Source organism: Pecten maximus, chromosome 19 (genome assembly GCF_902652985.1).
Source record: "Pecten maximus chromosome 19, xPecMax1.1, whole genome shotgun sequence".
Taxonomy (NCBI): Eukaryota; Metazoa; Mollusca; class Bivalvia; order Pectinida; family Pectinidae; genus Pecten; species Pecten maximus.
This window is the reverse complement of record NC_047033.1, coordinates 15,640,686-15,662,918: the sequence shown is the minus strand read 5'-3', so window position 1 is coordinate 15,662,918 and position 22,233 is coordinate 15,640,686. Positions and strand designations below refer to the sequence as shown.

At 36.3% G+C, this 22,233-nt stretch overlaps 1 protein-coding gene across 2 annotated transcripts in view; it reads right to left on the bottom strand.

The window, feature by feature from the left end:
- The window catches only part of LOC117317291 (protein piccolo-like), a 54,322-nt gene that overhangs the window by 14,556 nt on the left and 17,533 nt on the right, over nt 1–22,233 (bottom strand). The window contains exon 3 of one of the 2 annotated variants that reach the window (XM_033872077.1): nt 11,932–12,016. The exons of the other annotated variant lie outside the window; for it this stretch is intronic. Coding sequence (XP_033727968.1) covers nt 11,932–11,960 — 29 coding nt within the window. The 5' untranslated portion in view covers nt 11,961–12,016. The remainder of the gene's footprint in view (nt 1–11,931; nt 12,017–22,233) is intronic. 2 annotated transcript variants of the gene reach the window in all.

Here is a 22,233-nt window from a genome sequence, read left to right as displayed (position 1 = left end):
GAGGTAAATCTCCAAAATTATTTTCTGTTTTTGTGTATAGGTTGTTACCTTGAAGAAAGCTGAGGTAAATCTCCAAAATTATTTTCTGTTTTTGTGTATAGGTTGTAACCTTGAAGAAAGCTGAGGTAAATCTCCAAAATTATTCTCTGTTTTTGTGTATAGGTTGTAACCTTGAAGAAAGCTGAGGTAAATCTCCAAAATTATTTTCTGTTTTTGTGTATAGGTTGTAACCTTGAAGAAAGCTGAAGAAAATCTCCAGAATTATTTTCTGTTTTTGTGTATAGGTTGTAACCTTGAAGAAAGCTGAGGTAAATCTCCAGAATTATTTTCTGTTTTTGTGTATAGGTTGTAACCTTGAAGAAAGCTGAGGTATATCTCCAGAATTATTTTCTGTTTTTGTGTATAGGTTGTAACCTTGAAGAAAGCTGAGGTAAATCTCCAGAATTATTTTCTGTTTTTGTGTATAGGTTGTAACCTTGAAGAAAGCTGAGGTAAATCTCCAAAATTATTTTCTGTTTTTGTGTATAGGTTGTAACCTTGAAGAAAGTTGAGGTAATATAAACCTGATTTATTTTACAACAAATGGGAAGTTACATATAATTCATATTAATCACTCTTTTTTTGACCTGAATGAATGAATACAATGGGATCTTACTGCTGAAAGATATCACAGACAGGTGACCCTTTATCAAACCCCAGCCACTGATGTAAAAGACCAGTGTGTAACCACTGTGCCAGCCAGCCATACTAAAGGAATAACAAGTGTGAACAGTTCTGTAAATCATGTGATGCCATTGCTGTAGCATGGGTGAAAGTTTCCCCGGTTCCTGAAATACTAAAATAGCTGGTTTTGTCCAAATCTAACATAAGCATATTTATGGGGGAAAATATTTTCAATATACTGAATTTAGTATTAATGCTGAACATTTTCATCCATGCTGTAGTGTACATTATGTGATGTCATGTGATACTGTACTGTAGTGTACATCATGTGATACAATACTGTACTGTACATCATGTGATGTCATTTGATATGGTACTGTAGTGTACATCATGTGATACAATATTGTAGTGTACATCATGTGATACAATACTGTAGTGTACATCATGTGATACTGTAGTGTACATCATGTGATACAATACTGTAGTGTACATCATGTGATACAATACTGTAGTGTACATCATGTGATACAATACTGTAGTGTACATCATGTGATACAATACTGTAGTGTACATCATGTGATACTGTAGTGTACATCATGTGATACTGTAGTGTACATCATGTGATACAATACTGTACTGTACATCATGTGATACAATACTGTACTGTACATCATGTGATACAATACTGTAGTGTACATCATGTGATGTCATGTGATACAATACTGTAGTGTACATCATGTGATACTGTACTGTACATCATGTGATACAATACTGTACTGTACATCATGTGATACAATACTCTACTGTACTTCATGATACAATACTCTACTGTACATCAAGTAATGCCAGTACAGTCGAACCTGTCTATAAAGGACACCTAAGGGACAAGACAAAAGTGTCATTTATAGAGAGGTGTCCTTTATATAGAGGTTCAACGAGTTATGTCCCTTATGAACGAAGAAACAATTAAACCAAAGTCTGTTTATAGTACACTATATGTCTCCTGATTAATTATATTTAAACACTTAAACAAATGAATAAAAGACAAATAATTAAAGATAAATGCTTAATTAATTAATTTTCAATCATTCATCTGACACAAAAATTGAAGTTGATATTTTTAATAATTTATGTTAAGCCTATAGTTTCAAAACAAATCTTCACAATATCATACTATACTGAATATCTATTCAGACAAATACTCAACATAGTCAAAAAAGTAAAGGTAATTCTTATAGTAAAACAATTTTCATTAATCCTCAATATTTTGGAAAATAAATATGTTTGAAATATCTTTCCTATTACAACATTAACTCTTTATAAATGAAAGTGCATTTTCCTCTGATAATTATAATCCCTAAGCATTTATTTTGAGACATATTTTCTGAAATCCATGTAGGGATTTAATTTAACAAGGGCCCAATGGGCCCAAATCGCTCACCTGCAATGCAGTGATCTTTTCATATATGGATCCTGCAGTTATTTGAAAGCATGCTACAGGACCAATATAATAATGTCTCTCTGCACTTTGGCTTTTCACTAAAAGTCATTCAAAGATTTAAGCATACTTGATCGACGTGACCTTGAATGCAAGTCAGGGTCATTCATTTGAACAAACTTGGTAGCCCTTTACCCCAGCATGCTACAGACCCAATATTAACTCCATGGGACTCTTGGTTATTGAGAAGAAGTCGTTTCAAGATTTTAGCCTTTTTGACTCCTGTGACCTTGAATGAAGGTCAAGGTCATTCATTTCAACAAACTTGGTAGCCCTTTACCCAAGCATGCTACAGACCTAATATCAACTCCCTGGGACTCTTGGTTATTGAGAAGAAGTCGTTTAAAGATTTTAGCCTTTTTGACTTCTGTGACCTTGAATGAAGATCAAGGTCATTCATTTGAACAAACTTGCGAGCCCTTCACCCCAGCATGCTACAGGCCAAATATTAGGTCTCTGGGACTGTTGGTAATTGAGAAGAAGTTGTTAAAATTTTTAGCCTTTTTGACCGCTGTGACCTTGAATGAAGGTCAAGGTCATTCAATTGAACAAACTTGGTAACCCTTTACTGCAGCATGCTACAGACCCAATATAAACTCCCTGGGACTCTTGGTTATTGAGAAGAAGTCGTTTTAAAATGTTAGCCTTTTTGACTCCAGTGACCTTGAATGAAGGTCAAGGTCATTCATTTGAACAAACTTGGGAGCCCTTCACCCCAGCATGCTACAGGCCAAATATTAGGTCTCTGGGACTGTTGGTTATTGAGAAGAAGTCGTTTAAATTTTTTAGCCTTTTTGACTCCTGTGACCTTGAATGAAGGTCAAAGTCATTCATTTGAACAAATTTGGTAGCCCTTTACCGCAGCATGCTACAAACCCAATGTCAACTCCCTGGGACTCTTGGTTATTGAGAAGAAGTCGTTTAAAAATTTTAGCCTGTTTGGTCCCTGTGACATTGAATGAAGGTCAAGGTCATTCATTTGAACAAACTAGGTAGCCCTTCACCCCAGCATGCTACAGACCCAATATCAACTCCCTGGGACTGTTGGTTATTGAGAAGAATTCGTTTAAAGATTTTAGCCTTTTTGACTCCTGTGACCTTGAATAAAGATCAAGGTCATTCATTTGAACAAATTTGGTAGCCCTTTACCCCAGCATGCTACAGACCCATTATCAACTCCCTGGGCCTCTTGGTTATTGAGAAGAAGTCGTTTAAAGATTTCAGCCTTTTTGACTCCTGTGACCTTGAATGAAGATCAAGGTCATTCATTTGAACAAACTTGGGAGCCCTTCACCCCAGCATGCTACAGGCCAAATATTAGTTCTCTGGGACTCTTTGTTATTGAGAAGAAGTTGTTTAAAGATTTTAGCCTTTTTGACTCCTGTGACCTTGAATGAAGGTCAAGGTCATTCATTTCAACACACTTGGTAGCCCTTTACCCCAGCATGCTACAGACCCAATATCAACTCCCTGGGCCTCTTGGTTATTGAGAAGAAGTCATTTAAAGATTTTAGCCTTTTTGACTCCTGTGACCTTGAATGAAGGTCAAATTCATTCATTTGAACAAACTTGGGAGCCCTTCACCCTAGCATGCTGCAGGCCAAATATTAGGTCTCTGGGTCTGTTGGTTATTGAGAAGAAGTCGTTTAAAGATTTTAGCCTTTTTGACTCCTGTGACCTTGAATGAAGGTCAAGGTCATTCATTTCAACACACTTGGTAGCCCTTTACCCCAGCATGCTACAGACCCAATATCAACTCCCTGGGCCTCTTGGTTATTGAGAAGAAGTCATTTAAAGATTTTAGCCTTTTTGACTCCTGTGACCTTGAATGAAGGTCAAATTCATTCATTTGAACAAACTTGGGAGCCCTTCACCCTAGCATGCTGCAGGCCAAATATTAGGTCTCTGGGTCTGTTGGTTATTGAGAAGAAGTCGTTTAAAGATTTTAGCCTTTTTGACTCCTGTGACCTTGAATGAAGGTCAAGGTCATTCATTTGAACAAACTTGGGAGCCCTTCACCCTAGCATGCTGCAGGCCAAATATTAGGTCTCTGGGTCTGTTGGTTATTGAGAAGAAGTCGTTTAAAGATTTTAGCCTTTTTGACTCCTGTGACCTTGAATGAAGGTCAAGGTCATTCATTTCAACACACTTGGTAGCCCTTTACCCCAGCATGCTACAGACCCAATATCAACTCCCTGGGCCTCTTGGTTATTGAGAAGAAGTCATTTAAAGATTTTAGCCTTTTTGACTCCTGTGACCTTGAATGAAGGTCAAATTCATTCATTTGAACAAACTTGGGAGCCCTTCACCCTAGCATGCTGCAGGCCAAATATTAGGTCTCTGGGTCTGTTGGTTATTGAGAAGAAGTCGTTTAAAGATTTTAGCCTTTTTGACTCCTGTGACCTTGAATGAAGGTCAAGGTCATTCATTTCAACACACTTGGTAGCCCTTTACCCCAGCATGCTACAGACCCAATATCAACTCCCTGGGCCTCTTGGTTATTGAGAAGAAGTCATTTAAAGATTTTAGCCTTTTTGACTCCTGTGACCTTGAATGAAGGTCAAATTCATTCATTTGAACAAACTTGGGAGCCCTTCACCCTAGCATGCTGCAGGCCAAATATTAGGTCTCTGGGTCTGTTGGTTATTGAGAAGAAGTCGTTTAAAGATTTTAGCCTTTTTGACTCCTGTGACCTTGAATGAAGGTCAAGGTCATTCATTTCAACACACTTGGTAGCCCTTTACCCCAGCATGCTACAGACCCAATATCAACTCCCTGGGCCTCTTGGTTATTGAGAAGAAGTCATTTAAAGATTTTAGCCTTTTTGACTCCTGTGACCTTGAATGAAGGTCAAATTCATTCATTTGAACAAACTTGGGAGCCCTTCACCCTAGCATGCTGCAGGCCAAATATTAGGTCTCCGGGTCTGTTGGTTATTGAGAAGAAGTCGTTTAAAGATTTTAGCCTTTTTGACTCCTGTGACCTTGAATGAAGGTCAAGGTCATTCATTTCAACAAACTTGGTAGCCCTTTACCCAAGCATGCTACAGACCTAATATCAACTCCCTGGGACTCTTGGTTATTGAGAAGAAGTCGTTTAAAGATTTTAGCCTTTTTGACTTCTGTGACCTTGAATGAAGATCAAGGTCATTCATTTGAACAAACTTGCGAGCCCTTCACCCCAGCATGCTACAGGCCAAATATTAGGTCTCTGGGACTGTTGGTAATTGAGAAGAAGTTGTTAAAATTTTTAGCCTTTTTGACCGCTGTGACCTTGAATGAAGGTCAAGGTCATTCAATTGAACAAACTTGGTAACCCTTTACTGCAGCATGCTACAGACCCAATATAAACTCCCTGGGACTCTTGGTTATTGAGAAGAATTCGTTTAAAGATTTTAGCCTTTTTGACTCCTGTGACCTTGAATAAAGATCAAGGTCATTCATTTGAACAAACTTGGTAGCCCTTTACCCCAGCATGCTACAGACCCATTATCAACTCCCTGGGCCTCTTGGTTATTGAGAAGAAGTCATTTAAAGATTTCAGCCTTTTTGACTCCTGTGACCTTGAATGAAGGTCAAATTCATTCATTTGAACAAACTTGGGAGCCCTTCACCCTAGCATGCTGCAGGCCAAATATTAGGTCTCTGGGTCTGTTGGTTATTGAGAAGAAGTCGTTTAAAGATTTTAGCCTTTTTGACTCCTGTGACCTTGAATGAAGGTCAAGGTCATTCATTTGAACAAACTTGGTAGCCCTTCACCCCAACATGCTACAGGCCAAATATCAGCTCCCTGGGCCTCTTGGTTATTGAGAAGAAGGCGTTCAAAGATTTTAGCCTTTTTGACTCCTGTGACCTTGAATGAAGGTCAAGGTCATTCATTTGAACAAACTTGGGAGCCCTTCACCCTAGCATGCTGCAGGCCAAATATTAGGTCTCTGGATCTGTTGGTTATTGAGAAGAAATCGTTTAAAGATTTTAGCCTTTTTGACTCCTGTGACCTTGAATGAAGGTCAAGGTCATTCATTTGAACAAACTTGGTAGCCCTTCACCCCAGCATGCTACAGGCCAAATATCAGCTCCCTGGGCCTCTTGGTTATTGAGAAGAAGTCGTTCAAAGATTTTAGCCTTTTTGACTCCTGTGACCTTGAATGAAGGTCAAGGTCATTCATTTGAACAAACTTGGGAGCCCTTCACCCTAGCATGCTGCAGGCCAAATATTAGGTCTCTGGATCTGTTGGTTATTGAGAAGAAGTCGTTTAAAGATTTTAGCCTTTTTGACTCCTGTGACCTTGAATGAAGGTCAAGGTCATTCATTTGAACAAACTTGGTAGCCCTTCACCCCAGCATGCTTCAGACCCAATATCAAGTCCCTGGGTCTTTTGGCTATTTAGAAGAAGTCGTTTAATTTTTTTTTAGCATATTTGACCCCTGTGACCTTGAATGAAAGTCAAGGTCATTCATTTGAACAAACTTGGTAGCCCTTCACCCCAGCATGCTACAGACCTAATATCAACTCCCTGGGACTCTTGGTTATTGAGAAGAAGTCGTTTAAAGATTTTAGCCTTTTTGACCCCTGTGACCTTGAATGAAGGTCAACGTTATTCATTTGAACAAACTTGGTAGCCCTTCACCCCAGCATGCTACAGGCCCAATATTAGGTCTCTGGGCCTTTTGGTTATTGAGAAGAAGTTGCTTGAATGGAAAAGTTGACGCCGGACGGACGACGGACGGACGACGGACGCCGCGCCACGGCATAAGCTCACTTGCCCTTCGGGCAGGTGAGCTAATAAATACCGTTTTCTGGTTCAGACAATTAGTATAGTGTATACAAAGACACTCGGAACTCTTCAGCTGTTCTTAATATGTCACATAGTCATATTCCGAGGAGTTCCGAGTGTGAGAAAATGGCGGCTGACAACCATGTGCCTGCCCTGTCAGATTTGCACATGGTTGATTTTGTAAGTAAAACAATTATGACAGACATAACTATTGCTTTGTCCCTCTTTTGTTGGTCTTGATAATGATTTGATTACTCCCTGACCATTCTTGTTGTCTAGGCTATGGTTGAATGGCTAAGCTTAGCTGTCACCGGTGGGGTTGAGTAAACAAACACCTCTGCCGATGGCGATCGGTCACCCTCTTGTAATTACTGCCCATTGTTACAGCAACTTACAGGTAACAGGACAATTAGTGACTGATAAAGTGGCTTCCTAAGTTAGCATTGCTGCCAGGGGAGTTGAGTAATTAAGGCTTTCCTTGTTATTTAGAAACGTTTTACACACAAATATCAACACAGCTATGGTTTCACGTGTCCGTTATACAGAATTTTAAACAACTTTACGGACAAAAATAAGTGTCCGCTGTCCGCATTAGGAAGGTGTCCGCTATATACATGATATTTATATAGTGATTTTCATTGGGGATTCCTGGAAGTGTCCGTTATGGACAGGTGTCCGCTATATAAGGGTGTCCGCTATTACAAGTTTGACTGTACATGTACATTAGTTTACACCATGATCAGTAATAAACTAGTCAGCTTCAAACCGTTTTCTAAGGATTATGTTATCAAGATGCAATATGCTATAGCATTGTTATACAATGTACCACTTTGTACTCTTTTACAAAGTGGAATGTTTATTATGTTATTTTTTAATACACTGTAATACAATGTACCACTTTGTACTTTAATACTAAGTGGAATGTTTATTCTATGTTATATTTTAATACACTGTAATACAATGTAACACTTTGTACTCTAATACTAAGTGGAATGTTTATTCTATGTTATATTTTAATACACTGTAATACAATGTACCACTTCGTACTCTAATACTAAGTGGAATGTTTATTCTATGTTATTTTTTAATACACTGTAATACAATGTACCACTTTGTACTCTAATACTAAGTGGAATGTTTATTCTGTTATTTTTTAATACACCGTAATACAATGTAACACTTTGTACTCTAATACTAAGTGGAATGTTTATTTTATGTTATATTTTAATACACTGTAATACAATGTAACACTTTGTACTCTAATACTAAGTGGGATGTTTATTCTGTTATTTTTTAATACACTGTAATACAATGTAACACTTTGTACTCTAATACTAAGTGGAATGTTAATTCTATGTTATATTTTAATACACTGTAATACATTGTATCACTTTCTACTCTTTTATTAAGTGGAACATTTATCTATATTATATACTTAATACACTATAAATACACTTGCATTATAAACGTAACATTTCATCTCTTTACAAAGCAATAATCTGTCAGCAATTCATTAGATCTCCATAGAAACAGATCACATGCTCATGGTAGCTATGGTAACTGCAGCTGGTGGTGAGTCGCCTGCCTGAGGTGGAATCAATGCTACCCACCGCCATATTGACCTAGCGATGTCTGGGAAGGGAGGATAATAGACGTTTCATGAGAACTTTCCAAGATACCTCTCACATACAGCTAGCAACAACAGCAAAATTGTAGCATTTTAGATATTTCTATTTCAAACTACATGTACCTCCTTTTCTTTACAATAGCCAAGCAATACTCACTCAGTATAACAATTTGTTAGGAACACCAACTCTGTTCACTGGAGCAAACACTGACTAATATCAGAACACCAACTCTGTTCACTGGAGCAAACACTGACTAATATCAGAACACCAACTCGATTCACTGGAGCAGGCAAGGACTAATATCCAACATCAAGTAACTCCTCATCGGTGGAATTATACTAAGCCTTATTTGTTTTAAAAAAAAATTCCTCAAGTCTTTTTCAAATAATCCAAAACTAGTTCTGCCACTGGTAAGGAAGAGAACACACCCTTTAAGGCTTGTAACCATGGATGAACCATTTATCAGAGTTTCCAACCTATTCAAATCTCTGTCCATTAATAGGCCTATAATGATAAATAAAAACATCAATGAAGAGCCAAAATAAATAATACTTTTCAATTATTTCATCCTTGTTTACAAAGAGTCAAATGTGTGTATGAAAGACATACAAGTGACTCTCACCTTTAGGGTAAATCTAGTATTAAGTACACTTACTCTCACCTTTAGGGTAAATCTAGTATTAAGTACACTTACTCTCACCTTTAGGGTAAATCTAGTATTAAGTACATTGTATGCAGAATTACTGAATAATATGACTCCCATTATATTGCTGTTTCAGCTTTCTAATACTCATCAATGAAGCTAACCAAAAATTAAGGCAGCTATGAAAATTTAAATGTTACACAATCACACAATCACACACAATCATACTTGTGTTATACGTTATCACAATGGGTATATTGCACAATCACACATGAATATATGAATATTGTATTAAATAATCAGAATGTATCTATTACCCAAACACACAATCAAACGTAAACATTGTTAAATGATATAACACTCACACTATCAAAACACAAAAGGCCCATATCTGTGTTTCAACAACAAGCATGCTGGGAGACAAGTCTGTATATAAATGTACCATAATTGAGGAAATCTAGCACAGAAACTTTTCAAAGAGAAAAAAATAATAATTAAACACTGAAGTTTTACAGTTTTATAAAGCAACAAAACCAGGATGTATCTGACAATAAATCCCCATTGCACTTCCTTAATATGAAACTACAATGCATTCATAGCACTGTGAATGACATCTGTTAGATACAGTACAACAGAAATGTTAGGTTAGGTACCACTACTTGGTGTGTTTTCTGCTTCAGTAAACAAGTGCTAAAACATATGTTAAAACAGCCAACACAAATTACCTGTGATGAAAGAGCCAAAGTAGTTAGTATTAAAGCCAACAGCTTAAGGAATTCAAGGTTATTTCGCTTCAAAGGTCAGCAAGACTATTACCAGTAAAGGTCAAAGGTCAGGGCAATTACAAAGGTTCAGTTTGATATTAAGTATGTCTAGAACCAGAGATTATGGTGTGGTAAGGTTGTTCAAAACTGTATAGCTTTAAAACAAGCTAACTCTAATTTTCAAACCGACTTATTTACATGTTATATATTGTATACCATAATAATAACTCAATAAATACAGAAGTGGTTATAAGCTTAATACAACAATTTTCAGGGATGTTTTTCCATGTGAAATAAAGAATGAGATTTGTTTTTTTTGAAAAGTGCCTAAAACACTTCTCTGGTTAATAATTGAGCAAACCCATTCCCTTTTTCAGAAGATTAAGGAGGTGCACTTCTATGAACAAATACAGTATATCATTCTGTGAGAATATTTTCAGGGAACCTTTTTTTTATCTAAGCTGGCTCTAATTTTTTATGACAGAAAAAACAGAAAGTAAGTGTTCCTTTATCAGGTTCATACCAGTTGTACTTCAAATGGACAGCACTGTATTATAGAATGAAATTGTATCTAAAGTGAATTATCAAGATGGCAGCCATCTCTTTCTTCAAACATGAAAAAAAAAAATCTTTTCCTTTTAAATAGAAATATATTATAGTACAGCATGTAAAATCAACACCTGAAAAGTTCTGTCATACAAAAGTTCTGTCATACATTGACACATGAAGAATCAGTTCTGCCATCTTGGATCTAAGCGGTAAGTTTAGAAAACAAACCTAACGAACTAGTTATATTTGGTTGGTATGGCATGTTCCATTACGAGTACCATAGATTTACACCTGCACAACAGGTACAAACCAGATTAGGAACACATAGTGATAGTCCAATAATCAACATATTTATTTCTAATAGAAAAGTCATAATTAAAAAAGACTAAGAAATGTATTCATTTTGATAGTAAGAAAAGTCATTTGAATTTACAATTATAACATTTTCATGTTAAACTAAAATTTTCCTCAGATTTCAGTTTTTACTCATTCTAAAATTCATATCTCATTTCTTTGCTAATAATCTGGGAAACAATATATTAAGCTGGAACATTGATTATCATAAAATACATATGATAAAAGCTTAAACTGGACATATAACCTTCAGTCTAATTTACATTATTGATTGCTCAGAGTTTAATTGGACAGACTTTAAAATTATGAATATGGAGTATGAGATATTGGACCATTATCCAGACACAAGTTTTCATTTCAAGCTTTATATAAATGTTACAATTTTTTATTATTCGAATATTTTAATATTTTATCCACAGATCTTAGTTATCTCCATAGTTATAGTTTTATCTAATAATCAAAATATTGCAGCAAAACAAATTTCAATTTTCCTCCCTTTGAATCTATATCTAAAGATACATTTAGCAGGTGATCTTTGTAAAAATCTTTTACTGTTATCTGGGATTTTCACACTACAGACAGACAGGATATTTTTAGAGGGGATAGTCCATCCAGTAGCTGATGGCTACCTCATCAAGCAACATACAGTCTTTGAATCTATCTTAGATATATTTAACCAATGATCCTTGTATAATTTTGTAGTTATTAGAGTACTTAGAGATATCATTAAGTCTTACTGGGTTCCCAACACATGAAAAGCCAGGATAATTTTGAGATGTGATTTCCTAGTAGTATCTGGTGGCTACCTCACCGAACAGCATATAGGAGGCCAATTCCATGTTATCCACAGCACTTATCATAGTATTAGAGGCTGATTTCTATCCATCATTATCTATTTGTAACAAGGCTTTTAAGGCCAGATCCAGTTATGTAAGTGAAAAAAGAAAACAAGTTAATTTGAAAATTAGAGTTATTTTGCTTTGAACAACCATCGTTAAGATTTTTGTGTGACAACAGTAATTTGTCATGCAGAAAAAAAGGGACATCTTTCAAACCTGGTCTCAGACTCGCCAGTCTCCGACATGTCCTAAAACAGGGGCGGTAAACAGCTTCTGCCAAGTAACTATAGAATCCTGCTACCTAAAAAATACAACAAGCACCACATCCAAGTTATAATCACATAAACCCAAGTTAATGTACAACAAGCACCTTACCCAAGTTATAATCATATTAACCTCGTGTCAATAAAGGTTTATGCACAAACATCCTTCTCATAGTCCTACAATATAAAATCTTAAGATCCTTCACATGCAGGAATTATATTAAGGTTAATTCTAGAAAATGTTAATTCAGTCATTGGTATTTTGTCTACCAAAGAAGCATACCATGTCTGATGAGTATTGGTTTCCCTTATTAAGGAGTGAAGTCTCCACTTTTACCTGCATTGTTTACTTTAAATCCAAATAATCAACCAACAACATATTTTGCTTTTGCTCTAATTAAATCTATTAGCACCCAGCCTCCCAACATCCCTCATTAAATCTATTAGCTCCCATCCTCCCACAGCCCTCATTAAATGTTTTAGCTCCCAGCCTCTCACCATCCCTCATTAAATCTATTAGCTCCCACCATCCCCTGTTAAATCTATTAGCTCCCAGCCTCCCACCATCCCTCATTAAATCTATCAGCTCCCAGCCTCCCAACATCCCTCATTAAATGTTTTAGCTCCCAGCCTCCCAGCCATCCCTCATTAAATATATTAGCTCCCATCCTCTCAACATCCCTCATTAAATCTATCAGCTCCCAGCCTTCCACCATCCCTCATTAAATCTATCAGCTCCCAGCCTCCCACCATCCCCTGTTAAATCTATTAGCTCCCACCATCCCCTGTTAAATCTATTAGCTCCCAGCCTCTCACCATCCCTCATTAAATCTATTAGCTCCCACCATCCCCTGTTAAATCTATTAGCTCCCAGCCTCCCACCATCTCTCATTAAATCTATCAGCTCCCAGCCTTCCACCATCCCTCATTAAATCTATTAGCTCCCAGCCTCTCACCATCCCCTGTTAAATCTATTAGCTCCCACCATCCCCTGTTAAATCTATTAGCTCCCAGCCTCTCACCATCCCTCATTAAATCTATTAGCTCCCACCATCCCGTTAAATCTATTAGCTCCCAGCCTCTCACCATCCCTCATTAAATCTATTAGCTCCCACCATCCCCTGTTAAATCTATTAGCTCCCAGCCTCTCACCATCCCTCATTAAATCTATTAGCTCCCACCATCCCCTGTTAAATCTATTAGCTCCCAGCCTCCCACCATCTCTCATTAAATCTATCAGCTCCCAGCCTCCCAACATCCCTCATTAAATATATTAGCTCCCATCCTCTCAACATCCCTCATTAAATCTATCAGCTCCCAGCCTTCCATCATCCCTCATTAAATCTATCAGCTCCCAGCCTCCCACCATCCCCTGTTAAATCTATTAGCTCCAACCATCCTTTATTAAATGACCTTTTATTATACAATAATTGTATCAATCAGAAACAGACAAAACATACAATATTTTGGTTAGATAAGTACCTGGAGTTTGCCTAAAAGAAGTTGTTCATTCTCTCGGAAGCTTGAGATATATATTTTAAAGTAAAATACAAGTACCTCTGCAAGTACATTGGTTTAAATAAATTTAAAGAATTAACGTCTAGCCTTAATCTGTCATACAACTAAAGCTTACTAAGAATGTTTACAATACAGTAAATAAGATTATATAATAAAGTAAAACATTTAAGTCCATAAAAACTATGGTCAAAACACAAACAGTAAAACATTATCCCATAGAAAACTGATAATCGATTATGAAAAAGACCACACCTATCAATAGGTGTAGTCATGTAGGTGGTAAACCAGTATCTAACTAAAGCCTTCAGAACACTGACTTTAGTCAGGGAGACCAAACCTAGTGGTGAGTGTAGTCATGTAGGTAGTAAACCAGTATCTAACTAAAGCTTACAGAACACTGACTTTAGTCAGGGAGACCAAACCTAGTGGTGAGTGTAGTCATGTAGGTAGTAAACCAGTATCTAACTAAAGCTTACAGAACACTGACTTTAGTCAGGGAGACCAAACCTAGTGGTGAGTGTAGTCATGTAGGTAGTAAACCAGTATCTAACTAAAGCTTACAGAACACTGACTTTAGTCAGGGAGACCAAACCTAGCGGTGGGTGTAGTCATGTAGGTAGTAAACCAGTATCTGACAGACTGACTTTAGTCGGGAGGACCAAACCTATAGCTGTGGATATCGTCATGTAGGTGGTAAATGGATTATGAGTCACAGATTTATTCTTGTTCAAATTTCTTAAGACAAGAAAAATATAAGAGCAGGTGAATAATATTTTACTCGGCACAGAGTAAATAAACCAACATGGCGGGACAATCTCCCTGTAACTACTGACAAATCAATATGTATGTAAAATTCATGGTCGAGGCACAATACTCCTGGAGACAGGCCGGATGACTAGCCTCCATTTCGATACCAGTGTGTATGACTCTATTCAATTGGTTTTACAGTGTTTTCAATACATTTGTATTGGTGATGGTACCAATTTAAAGGCTGCTATTTCCTCAAAACAATATTAAGTAGAATAATAGAATTTGTGTTTTATTTTAAAAGCACGCCATATAAAAACATACTCAGCAGGAAACGAGTTAATTCAGGAAGATCTGTACAATTTGATCTGGAGATCGAATAAAAAATTGGTGACTGATTAAATGTTGACTTTACACAGGGTTAAAAGACATTTCTGAATTTCATTAAAACTCATGGGCTTTGCATCAAACTGTGAGAGGCTACAAGTTCTTTTTCATGACATAAACCAAATTACAAAATTCTAACCTGATGAAGAATTCTCTAGGATAAACACATCAGCAGAACACATTTCTATGAGGAAATGGAAACACAAAGACAGAAACTGGAAAATTTTCTATAGGTGTATCGACTATCCACACAAATCTCTGGATACTGTAGCAGTAGACTTTATTTAAAGGGCAGGTGATAGCTGGATATTTATACCCAGTAAATGATTTTCAAATTTCAACCTAATACCTTTCACATTTACTGTATGAGTTAAGATATACATGTACTCTGGCTTTGATACTAGTAACTTTATTTTCTATGGAGACAGCAGGCTTTTCTGGTTCAAGAAAGTAAGATCTAGCTTTAATGAAAATCTTAACAGATTCAAATGAGGTCTGGAAAAATAATTTTACACCTTTATTTTAGATTTTTTTAAACTTAATGGACATACATAAAGTTGAGATGAAAGTGAGCCCCCCTCCAGGAAAATTTTAAATCAAAGAGGCCAGATATGGGTTTTCCCACTATATAACAGTAGTTTTGGGAAATAATTTAGCAATAAAAAATGCACTTTTTACCTTTTTGCATGTACATTTTGTATATATATATGTATTGTAAAACTTCTGAGTGTACCAACTGGTGTTTTTGTTTTATTTAGAAGTTTTTGTGAAGAATTAATGATGTCTGTACATTCATGTCTTGTGTCTTTTTTATTAGAGTTGTGTTAGTGTGTGGAAAATAAGCCAATTCTGTGTCAGTAACATAGTGTGACCCAACTACATGTCAATCACGTCAGACGTTGGTAATCATCTCTCTTCAGAGGATCGCACTCCCATAGTTAATCATACGGTTATATTGTACCGTTGTGCGACGATGAACAGTTCAAATGCATCTAAATAACATACCCTTTTGTTTTTTCCTTGAAGAGACTTCAAAAAAGTCGTTTATTGGTTTCATGATGAACCGGAAGCATGTGCTTGTAACTCATGATCAGTCAGACGTTTTTATCCATTGTTTCAGATCTTTAAAAATTAAAAGAACATATAAATTTGTGATGCATGTGAGGTCTAGAAAATAATTTTGTTGTGTTATCTAAGATTTTTTTGAAAATTTAATGAACATATATAAATGTGCTCAATTCTTCAAAGTTTCTGGTGGTCTCGACAGACAATCATTTGACTGGTCACGAGCTCGAGTTTAATGTTCCCTTGTCTTAGTGTTGATGCCTGTAAATCGTCATTGCTTTGTTTTTCATTCAGTAATAGTGTAACGTTACTGTAACACTGTCTAAACTTAACATCAACCTAATACGATATCAATTTCACCTAGACTTATGTCCTAATAAACTTTCTATTCTGTTTTCTCCTTCGTTTACTATTACTTTATATGTTCAGATTGACATAAAGAAGGTAATGTCTGGCTTAGCCGACGAATCAGAAACCAGAAACGCAGACAGCCAACAAAACTATAAATAGATAATGGACCGTTATCCCAAGATTGAATTGATAATATACAGCAAATATCTCTCAGATTTATAAACAAGAGATCCAAGAGGGATCTTGGCGTCAACCATTGAATAATCTTTATAAGTTCCTAGTCTGACTGATCTTTCCTCTATTTTTCGCTTCTTTCTTTTTTTCCTCTTACTAATCTGCTAACATGAACACATGGAACCTACATGTTGAAAAACATCCTTCCGGTACTTTTTAATCAAGGGGAACCTATATATGAAATTTGAGAAAGAACGATAATGACTTGTCCCAAAATGCAATACTAGGGACCAAGGGGAACCTACATATAAAATTTGATAAAGATCCCTTCAGCACTTTCTGAGAAATAGTGATAACAAGAATTCTTTATGGAGGGACTGACAGAGGGACGGAGGGATTGACGGACAGACGACGGACCACGGATGCAGGGCAATTTGAATAGCCCACCATATCTGATAATGATAGGCTAAAAATATGACTTCTTATATAAATCAAAATAAAACAAGCATTCTGAGAGTACTGCTAAAGCAATACGTGTCCCCTACCGGCCCCACTAAAAATAGCAAGTGACTTTGACCTTGACCCAAAAACCCTGAAACTTGATCTGTAGCTATACTCTTACTGAAGTTATGCACCAACTTTCAGCATGGGTGAGAAAAGTGTGAAAAACTGAGTGGACAGACTGGCAGACAGAAACGAAACCTATAGACTAATAAATACCAGTTGTTATTGACAAATCTGATAGGAGTTAAATGAGTATCCGACCTTTCTTCGAGAGGTTTTCTTGACCTGACAATTATTTCATATTAAAGACCAATTCCCAAAATTGAAACCCGACTCCTGAAAATTTCTTTCCCAATTATCAATTTTCTTCTCAAAATGTTACAAAAAAACACCATCTCACATCCTTGTCATTTCATATTTTGTCGTGGATAATTGAATCACGAATCAATATTGTTTAACTAAGATATCCAGGGACGCAGTGAACTAATGCATGTTTTTCCAAATCAGAAGGCTATAGTACGTATATACTCTACAAATGAAATTGTACAGTATATTGCATCTAACATCCTTTTAACAGCCAAGGTCATCATATGATCTATGGTCTGGGATTTCTACAATAATTCATATTTACAATTTTATTTTCAGCATGCCTGCAGGCAGATTTTGCTAAATTTATTAGACCAAATTGTATTTTAAGTATGATCGGTTGTCAAAGTGGGAAAACTTTATGTAATGATACTAAGGCACGTAGAAAATTCTAATGGTGATAATATTGACAGTTATAGTTAGAAGCCCTTGTGAAAAATCCAGATGCTATGATAGAAAGGAAACTTGCAGACATTATGTTATTTGTACAGGTCTGGGTATAACATCCATCAAACACCTCCATCCATAATGTAATACACAGCATGTATTCTAATACTGAAGAGTCTGGCAGTTAACATGCGCGCAGAAATATTATGTATAAATGCATGAAAGCATCTCACTTTATTCATCTTATATTTATAAGGACTTGTAAGAATGAAGTGTTTGTCAATCTGTCAGACAGATCTGACCCTAGTTTTAATATTCCTTGACTTAAGAAAATTCCTTAACTTAAATTTGTCCATAGAAAAGCATTACAAAATTTAAGGAATGTTCTGTAGACTTTTTCCTTAAATTCTGTAATGTTTTCCTATGGAAAATTTACTTAATTAGATTAAGGAACTTTAATAAAACTGGGCCAAGGTAGTGTTAAGTCTGGGGTCATTCTAACGTTATACATTCTTATTCACTCAAGCGGAATGATCAGCTTCAGTGTATAGCATGTGACAAATCATTTAACACCTCTTCTGACTGACAGCAAAACAAAATTTTAGATTACCTGAAAACTGTTGGCCTGCAGCCTTCAACAAGATTTATCTAACCATTGTCACTTATTTTCAGTCAGGTCATCGATAAACCAATTTATTAATTTATTATCGCATTCTCCAACAACAATATGTTTGTTGATTAATAATTTACAACTGCAAAGTTATCATTTTTCAATGCTCCCATTCGCTGGATAGAATATGTGCGCATGTTGATACCTGTTTCCTGTGTTTGTAATGTGTAGGGTGTGTTGAGACCGACTTTCACCCTTTTAAAAAAAAAAAATCTTTTTTGGCCTACTTTACCCACCATTTATTGGCCCTTATTACTTTTCCTGTATTGATGGAAATTCAAAACAATATAATAATAATAGTTTCCCCGACTTCCTCTTGAATTAAAAATCCAGAATGTCCAGTACTACTCAGTAGTTTTATATTATTGGGAGGCCACATGCTGATTAGAGACATTTTAATAGTCCAACATAGACTTTCTTGGCATTAGTCCAACATAGACTTTCTTGGTATTAGTCCAACATAGACTTTCTTGGCATTAGTCCAACATAGACTTTCTTGGCATTAGTCCAACATAGACTTTCTTGGTATTAGTCCAACATAGACTTTCTTGGTGTTAGTCCAACATAGACTTTCTTGGCATTAGTCCAACATAGACTTTCTTGGTGTTAGTCCAACATAGACTTTCTTGGCATTAGTCCAACATAGACTTTCTTGGTGTTAGTCCAACATAGACTTTCTTGGTATTAGTCCAACATAGACTTTCTTGGTATTAGTCCAACATAGACTTTCTTGGCATTAGTCCAACATAGACTTTCTTGGTGTTAGTCCAACATAGACTTTCTTGGCATTAGTCCAACATAGACTTTCTTGGTGTTAGTCCAACATAGACTTTCTTGGTATTAGTCCAACATAGACTTTCTTGGTGTTAGTCCAACATAGATTTTCTTGGCATTAGTCCAACATAGACTTTCTTGGTATTAGTCCAACATAGACTTTCTTGGCATTAGTCCAACATAGACTTTCTTGGTATTAGTCCAACATAGACTTTCTTGGTATTAGTCCAACATAGACTTTCTTGGCATTAGTCCAACATAGACTTTCTTGGTATTAGTCCAACATAGACTTTCTTGGCATTAGTCCAACATAGACTTTCTTGGTGTTAGTCCAACATAGACTTTCTTGGCATTAGTCCAACATAGACTTTCTTGGTGTTAGTCCAACATAGACTTTCTTGGTATTAGTCCAACATAGACTTTCTTGGTATTAGTCCAACATAGACTTTCTTGGTGTTAGTCCAACATAGACTTTCTTGGCATTAGTCCAACATAGACTTTCTTGGTGTTAGTCCAACATAGACTTTCTTGGCATTAGTCCAACATAGACTTTCTTGGTGTTAGTCCAACATAGACTTTCTTGGTATTAGTCCAACATAGACTTTCTTGGCATTAGTCCAACATAGACTTTCTTGGTGTTAGTCCAACATAGACTTTCTTGGCATTAGTCCAACATAGACTTTCTTGGTGTTAGTCCAACATAGACTTTCTTGGCATTAGTCCAACATAGACTTTCTTGGTGTTAGTCCAACATAGACTTTCTTGGTATTAGTCCAACATAGACTTTCTTGGTGTTAGTCCAACATAGACTTTCTTGGCATTAGTCCAACATAGACTTTCTTGGTATTAGTCCAACATAGACTTTCTTGGCATTAGTCCAACATAGACTTTCTTGGTATTAGTCCAACATAGACTTTCTTGGTATTAGTCCAACATAGACTTTCTTGGCATTAGTCCAACATAGACTTTCTTGGTATCAGTCCAACATAGACTTTCTTGGCATTAGTCCAACATAGACTTTCTTGGTGTTAGTCCAACATAGACTTTCTTGGTATTAGTCCAACATAGACTTTCTTGGTGTTAGTCCAACATAGACTTTCTTGGCATTAGTCCAACATAGACTTTCTTGGTATTAGTCCAACATAGACTTTCTTGGCATTAGTCCAACATAGACTTTCTTGGTGTTAGTCCAACATAGACTTTCTTGGCATTAGTCCAACATAGACTTTCTTGGTATTAGTCCAACATAGACTTTCTTGGCATTAGTCCAACATAGACTTTCTTGGCATTAAATCCAACATAGACTTTCTTGGCATTAGTCCAACATAGACTTTCTTGGCATTAAATCCAACATAGACTTTCTTGGCATTAAATCCAACATAGACTTTCTTGGCATTAGTCCAACATAGACTTTCTTGGCATTAAATCCAACATAGACTTTCTTGGTATTAGTCCAACATAGACTTTCTTGGCATTAAATCCAACATAGACTTTCTTGGTGTTAGTCCAACATAGACTTTCTTGGCATTAAATCCAACATAGACTTTCTTGGCATTAGTCCAACATAGACTTTCTTGGCATTAGTCCAACATAGACTTTCTTGGCATTAGTCCAACATAGACTTTCTTGGCATTAGTCCAACATAGACTTTCTTGGCATTAAATCCAACATAGACTTTCTTGGCATTAAATCCAACATAGACTTTCTTGGCATTAGTCCAACATAGACTTTCTTGGCATTAAATCCAACATAGACTTTCTTGGTATTAGTCCAACATAGACTTTCTTGGCATTAAATCCAACATAGACTTTCTTGGTGTTAGTCCAACATAGACTTTCTTGGCATTAAATCCAACATAGACTTTCTTGGCATTAGTCCAACATAGACTTTCTTGGCATTAAATCCAACATAGACTTTCTTGGCATTAAATCCAACATAGACTTTCTTGGTGTTAGTCCAACATAGACTTTCTTGGCATTAGTCCAACATAGACTTTCTTGGTATTAGTCCAACATAGACTTTCTTGGCATTAGTCCAACATAGACTTTCTTGGCATTAGTCCAACATAGACTTTCTTGGTATTAGTCCAACATAGACTTTCTTGGTATTAGTCCAACATAGACTTTCTTGGTGTTAGTCCAACATAGACTTTCTTGGTATTAGTCCAACATAGACTTTCTTGGTATTAGTCCAACATAGACTTTCTTGGTATTAGTCCAACATAGACTTTCTTGGTATTAGTCCAACATAGACTTTCTTGGTATTAGTCCAACATAGACTTTCTTGGTATTAGTCCAACATAGACTTTCTTGGTATTAGTCCAACATAGACTTTCTTGGCATTAGTCCAACATAGACTTTCTTGGTATTAGTCCAACATAGACTTTCTTGGCATTAGTCCAACATAGACTTTCTTGGTATTAGTCCAACATAGACTTTCTTGGCATTAGTCCAACATAGACTTTCTTGGCATTAGTCCAACATAGACTTTCTTGGTGTTAGTCCAACATAGACTTTCTTGGTATTAGTCCAACATAGACTTTCTTGGTATTAGTCCAACATAGACTTTCTTGGTGTTAGTCCAACATAGACTTTCTTGGCATTAGTCCAACATAGACTTTCTTGGTGTTAGTCCAACATAGACTTTCTTGGCATTAGTCCAACATAGACTTTCTTGGTGTTAGTCCAACATAGACTTTCTTGGTATTAGTCCAACATAGACTTTCTTGGCATTAGTCCAACATAGACTTTCTTGGTATTAGTCCAACATAGACTTTCTTGGCATTAAATCCAACATAGACTTTCTTGGTGTTAGTCCAACATAGACTTTCTTGGCATTAAATCCAACATAGACTTTCTTGGTATTAGTCCAACATAGACTTTCTTGGCATTAAATCCAACATAGACTTTCTTGGTGTTAGTCCAACATAGACTTTCTTGGCATTAAATCCAACATAGACTTTCTTGGTATTAGTCCAACATAGACTTTCTTGGCATTAAATCCAACATAGACTTTCTTGGTATTAGTCCAACATAGACTTTCTTGGCATTAAATCCAACATAGACTTTCTTGGCATTAGTCCAACATAGACTTTCTTGGCATTAGTCCAACATAGACTTTCTTGGTATCAGTCCAACATAGACTTTCTTGGCATTAGTCCAACATAGACTTTCTTGGTATCAGTCCAACATAGACTTTCTTGGTATCAGTCCAACATAGACTTTCTTGGCATTAGTCCAACATAGACTTTCTTGGCATTAGTCCAACATAGACTTTCTTGGTATCAGTCCAACATAGACTTTCTTGGCATTA